General features: G+C 43.1%; 1 protein-coding gene across 1 annotated transcript in view; it reads right to left on the reverse strand.

Annotated features, from left to right (window-relative positions):
* The window catches only part of LOC121929150 (E3 ubiquitin-protein ligase UBR5-like), a 92494-nt gene that overhangs the window by 7981 nt on the left and 78345 nt on the right, over positions 1 to 6168 (reverse strand). Inside the window, exons 42-43 of the mRNA XM_042464461.1 lie at positions 635 to 1830; positions 39 to 224 (exon numbers count right to left, since the gene is read on the reverse strand). Of these exons, the coding sequence (XP_042320395.1) occupies positions 39 to 224; positions 635 to 1830 (1382 nt within the window). The remainder of the gene's footprint in view (positions 1 to 38; positions 225 to 634; positions 1831 to 6168) is intronic.

Genomic DNA, 6168 nt, shown 5'->3' on the forward strand with positions numbered 1-6168 from the left:
TCAGAATTAGTAACATTATCTGTGCAACCTTTGTTTACCTGTCCTCCACCTTCCTCTTTGCATAGGTCTATTGCAAATGCTAAGTCCATTGCTGCAAAAACAGCATCAGCATCTGTACTTTGGGAAGCGAGGATAAGTTGCCGCAAACTCTCATACATCACTGGATCAAAAAAAGCAAAATCGTGCCAGTTCACCTGCAAATAAAGTATACATATGAAAGCCTGCTTTTATTTTTAACATCAACCCATAAAATGGAGAGAGGCCTGGCCTGAAGACAAAGAGCCCTCCTCCTGACCACCATCTTGAGGGGGAGAGAGGCCTGGCCTGAAGACAAAGAGCCCTCCTCCTGACCACCATCTTGAGGGGGAGAGAGGCCTGGCCTGAAGACAAAGAGCCCTCCTCCTGACCACCATCTTGAGGGGGAGAGAGGCAGGCCAGCAACAACAGGCCTCGCCTGGAATACAACATTCTTTTTTTAATTAATATCAATTATTTCTTTTTAAAATATTTTGATTGTACTTTGTATTTGTCATTGCAATTTTTTACTTGTACACCGCTATGATCAAAGCGGAATAGCGGTCTATAAATAAAACATTATTATTATTATTATTATTATTATTATTATTTTAATTACGTGTTTGGCAAACGTACGGACATCATCCGTGGGTGACACGGCGCCCGGTTGGGCAAACTCCTGGACGGAGGGCTGGTAATCCTCGACATCCGAGGCGCCCAAATCGCTCTGGGGCCGGTACCGAGCGTGAGAAAGGGCCTCTTCATCAGGGTCCAGATCCACTATCTGGAGATCTGGGGCTGTGGTGTCACGATTGGGCTTGGCGGGTTGTTCCGATCTGGACCTTCGAGACAGGGTCCCAAAGCGAGATGGAACAGAGTCACGGGGGACCGCCATGTAATAGGTGTCTGTCTCACTGTCATAGAGGTAGTCAGGCTTCCTCGGTTCTCTCGGTGGAGAAGGGGAAGCGGCCCGGTGGACCATGGCAGTGTGGACAACCGATCTGGGCATCGGAGTGACAGAGCGCCAACTATGTGTGGAGCTCGCTGGCGACGCAGGTTCAGGGATGACGTCGATGGTGTCATCCAGCATATGACGGAAGCTAGGCAGGGCTGCAGCCTTGGCGGGAGAGCTGAAGGGACGACCCGAGCGCGTGGAGGACGTCTCCGTAGGCCTGGAGCTCACAACTCTAGCGGCCTTGTCGGCGGGGCAAGATTCCCTGGGTCTGTGGTCGGAAGCTGTCCGGTCCCGAGAAGCATCCCTGTGTCGGGAACCGTCCGAGTCTCTCCTGTCAGAGCGGTGCCGCTTCGCCGATGTATGATGGACCCCCAGAGAAGGCGAGTGGTGCCTCTTGGGGGTCGAAGGTGAGACGGTAGCAGGAGCCGGGGTCGTCGCTTTGGTAGTTAAAGACCTCAAACCCGAGTCCGCTGAAGCTGAAGGCTTCGGGGCCGAGGGTGTGGATCCCGAGCCCTTCCTTGAGCTCGCTGAGGTCGAGGCCTTCAGGCCCGAGGATCTCGAGGCTGAACCCTTCTGGGCGCTAGAGTCCTTTCCAGAGGCGCGGCTCTCCTTAGAGCTCTTTTTATCCTTCTTTGAAGGTCGAGGGACGGCACCCAACGGAGCATCGGCGTCCGGTCCCTCGCGGAGAGCCACTTCAGGGCGAGGTGGAGGCTCGGCCATAAGCTGATTTGGGGCCTCGGGAAGCGATGGTAAGGGAGCCGACCCGGTCGAGGAGGGGGCCCCCAGGGAGGACATGGCACCCGCGGCGAAGACCTTAGAATAGATGGCCGCCTTCAATCTGGTCTCTCTGTTTTTCCTCGCTTGGGGAGTGAGGGACTTGCACAGGGCGCAGGAAGATGGGATGTGCGCCTCTCCCAGGCACAGGAGGCAAGCCGAGTGGGGGTCTTGGCCGGGGATTTTACCTCCGCAAACGGTGCACTTTTTGAAGGGCACCGATGGCATGGTCCGCTTACAGTCCGAAGCCAGTGACGGGGATCAAACCGAAAAAACAAGGTGAAAATCGAACAGTCCAATTAAGGGTCAAGCAAAGAGAGGTCAAAAAAACGGTCCGAGTCAAGTTTACCAGTGATTCCGATAAGATCTGAAGAGCAAAGTTCCCAAAGGCAGCAAACACGGCGGAAAAAAGGAACTGGGGAAAGAGCAGGAAAGCAGGGGCTTTATAAGGGATGGGCGGAGCTACCGCCAAAAGGTTTCTATATGTTGCAAAGAGTACTTTGCCCAGTGATTCTAGAAGTTTCCGAAGGCACTGCGCAGGCGCAGTACAACCCATTTGTATGATTCGCAGAGACCACGAAGAAGAAATGTTGTTATTGTTTCATTTTATGTTGTAAACCGCTGTGATCTATGTAGGAATAGCAGTATATAAATAAATTTTCATTCATTCATTCATAAGTGACTTTGTTGCATGACAATCTTAATGCTATGACATCATCAGATGTTCACCATTGCTGGCCAAATGGCCATAATAAAGTTATTATTATTATAGATGTTCACCATGATTTCTGGAATCACTCAAATTTAAAGAGTCACTGAGCAGTGAACCTCCTAAAACTGGTGCAGAAGCAGTTGCTATTATAGCAATGATGAGCAGAAGATAAACATCTGAGTGTTTTGGAGACCCCAAATGCCTCAGTTTTGTACTCAAAATGTTCATCTGAAAGGATTCAATACTGTCCTATTCCAAGTTAATAAACAAAGAAATGGAACAAGTGAGAAAAGTATGCTCATGAATAAATATTTAAGAATAGAATTACACATATTAAAACAATCTTAACCTTTTAAAAATACAAATCCAAACATTTTTTGCTTCACTGTAAACCAGTATGTTTTACAGGAGTCAAGAGTAGGATTCTGAAGTCTCCAGGCACTGCTGTTCCAAATACCAAGAACATTATGCTTAAGAATGCATTTCAAATCTTTGAAAGTTTGGTTAGTCAATTTGATATGATCTTTAAGGGTGTTTAATCACTCTGCTCAAGAGCACTTGAAGTACTTTTCTGTTTCAGTCCTTATGCTTCCTACAAAGGAATAGCTTTTGCTTACTAGAAATATATTTCTAGCACCACTAGACTCCCCCAAGGTAAAATTAACTAGAGCAGGGTTCCTTAGAGTGTGGCTCCTACAGGTGAATGTAAGGGTGTAATGGATTTTGGATCCCTCTAAGAATGGGAGAGCAAGGGACAGGCCCCCAGAATAACAATGCAAAACTAACGAAAGCAAACAAGCAAACAAATAATCACTTATACATGCAAGAAATATTTTCAAATTGGTGCTGGAAGGGCAGCACTCAGGTTGTAATACTGACAATCTGAGAGATGAACCAATGCATTCATTACATTTTTATATTGAACATGCTCATTAAATTTTATAATTATAAAAAGGAAATACTGCATATACTCATGCATAAGTCTAGAAATTTTAATCCAAAAATGACCCCCAAAACCTGGCTGAACTTATCTACAGGTAAATGTGAGTGCTGTACTTTAATTCCTATCAAAAAATAAACCACCCTTACTCCTACTAAGTAAGTAGTTAAGGAAAAGATAGGTAGAATGGGTGGTTAGGTAATTGAGTGAGAGAGATAAGAAAGGGAATCTGCTGTAGAGGGTCAGAGGAGGATGAGTATAGTGAGATGGTTTCAGAGTCTCCAGTTTAGAGGAAAGCTATTATTATATTAGGTAACTTCTCTATGATGTTGATATGTTGGTAAGCTCAATGACTATGTACACGATATTTGATGTTTTATATGATTTGCTTTATGTATGTTTGTCTTTTTTTAAAACTCAATAAACTTTTCTATTAAAAAAACAAAACAAAACAACAACAACAACAACAACACCCTTGATGAAAACTGAGAGCTTAATCCCTCCTTGGAGCACCTAAAAGAAGTACTAACACCCTTTACTCTCTCATCCACCCAGCCTTTAGGTTGAGCATAAACAGTTATGCCTGCTGAAATTTTGTAAATTCTTTGGTATAGTTTTTCTTTGCTTCATCCTTTACATCATTTATTGTATGCTGCTAATTTTACCCTTGACTTATCCAGCGGTCATAAAAAAATCTGTAATTTTGGCTCCCAAACCTGTGCTTGACTTATACATGAGATCAATGTATATTTGGGTATTTACAGTAGAGCGTGTGAGCTGGGCAATGATTACATAGATATTGCCTAAAAGATGAAGACATTTTCAGTATTAAAGACCCAGTTAAAACACTGAGCATGCAGTGTTTTAACAAGTGATTCTGGATACAAATGTTTTAATAAGTGATTCTGGATACAAGAATCTTTATTTAGTATATAACTAGATTATGATTATTCATGATTTTTCAAAATAAATGGAGTTAAGCGAAAAAATGACTGCTTAACATAGTCTTCCACATGTTGCTACTACTGCTGTTGCTCCAAACATGAAGTGGGGGGTGGCAGAGCCTCCTCAATCACCTGAATAACAAGCTATCCTGCTTTGGGTAAGCCATATGACTGGGACTGCTGGCAAGGGGCAACCATTCCTATCCCTTAATATGTATAGTTGTTTGCTCTGAGATAAGCTTCTCAACCAAAGGGGAGCAACATTTTAAGTTAAGCACTGTTGAGAGTTAGCACCCTTACCCTACACTATTTTGGATTTCTTATAATGAAGAAGATGCGTGGGTATTTTCAATGTGTTGTGAATGTGAAAAAAAATTATCTCATGATTTTTGTCTCTCGCTTTTTTTCTTTCAGAGAGCACATCTTGGCAAAGGTGGAAACCACAGAGCTTAATGAAAGAAGATGGCCTCTGGGAAAGGTAGTAGACACTGAGTAGTATGACTCCTGAGTTGTCTTTTTTCCCTAAAATATTTCTCCCTGAGAATGTATCACTCTTTTTGTTGTTATTAAAAATAGTATCTGAAAAACATTAAAGTAAGATTCTGTTTTTTACTGTATAATAAACATCCTGTTTTCAATCTGCTTTTCTGGACTACTGCTCTTGAACATGAGAGTGTTGTTTATTAGAGGTTAGTATCTCTTTGTGTCATCTCCACATACTGCAAAAGGCTGTTGGCACCTTAGTGGATTGTCATGCAGTTCTCATGAAACTAGGCAATCTGGCCAATCAACATACACATTTCTTCTGTGTCTTTAAAATAAGCTCCAGGGTGCATCTACATGATAAATAAATGGTTCCTTCCTACAGAATCCTGGGATTTGTAGTTTTGTGAGGCACCAGCACTCTTTGACAGAGAAGGCTAAAAACTTTGTAAAACTACAAATACCAAGGATGGAGCTACAGCACTTAAAGTGGTATCAAACATTATTTGTACAGTGTAAATGCAACCTCACTCATCTTTTTTTTCTTTTAAAGAAACGCTATTTTGACAATTTTAATGAAGCTGTAAGGAATGTCTCGCCCCCCCCCCCCCCCCCGCTTCTGGCCCTCTACAAGTAGTGAGGCAGAGCAATGGTGAAGGAACACAATACAAACCACAAGTATACAATCATACTGTTCAAGACTATTTTTTATTGATTATGTATTGTGGATTTTTTAAAATACCCACTCTCTGAGTGGGAATCAAATGTTGCTGACGGTGGTGGGAATTGCCGCTGATAGCTCTGCGATAACACAAATGATTTTATTTTTTTAAAAACCTTGAAAACTACAACAACAACAATAATTTGTATTCCGCTTAATCTTGAGGAATCCAAGCGGATTACAGCAGTAAAACAAGATACAGTTAAAAGAGAAACGCATTAAAAATTCCAAGATCCCCATCCCTCCCTCATGTCGTAAAAACACACAACAACAAATGGAACAGTCAACGGCAACATTTAATCCATGTGTTTATGTCAGGGATTTGAAGGGTTAAAACACAGCACACAGGGAAATGCTTGATGTGTGTGTGTTTGGCCATGAGCATTCAGCAGAGTGACAAGGCTGATCAGCACAGCTGAAGCTCATTGGCTCAAGGACACTTCAGTGTCCAAGTGCACGTAGCCATGGATGATGAAACCATGTGTCTAGATTGCACAGGAGACACATGACATGGTTACACACCTGAACTCACTGGGTTTGGGAGACCACATTGTCTGGAGACTATATAAACCCAGGGGTTGCAAGGGATAGCTTGTGGGTTTGAAGTAGGAGTTGGATTGGTAT

Source organism: Sceloporus undulatus, chromosome 4 (genome assembly GCF_019175285.1).
Source record: "Sceloporus undulatus isolate JIND9_A2432 ecotype Alabama chromosome 4, SceUnd_v1.1, whole genome shotgun sequence".
Classification (NCBI taxonomy): Eukaryota; Metazoa; Chordata; class Lepidosauria; order Squamata; family Phrynosomatidae; genus Sceloporus; species Sceloporus undulatus.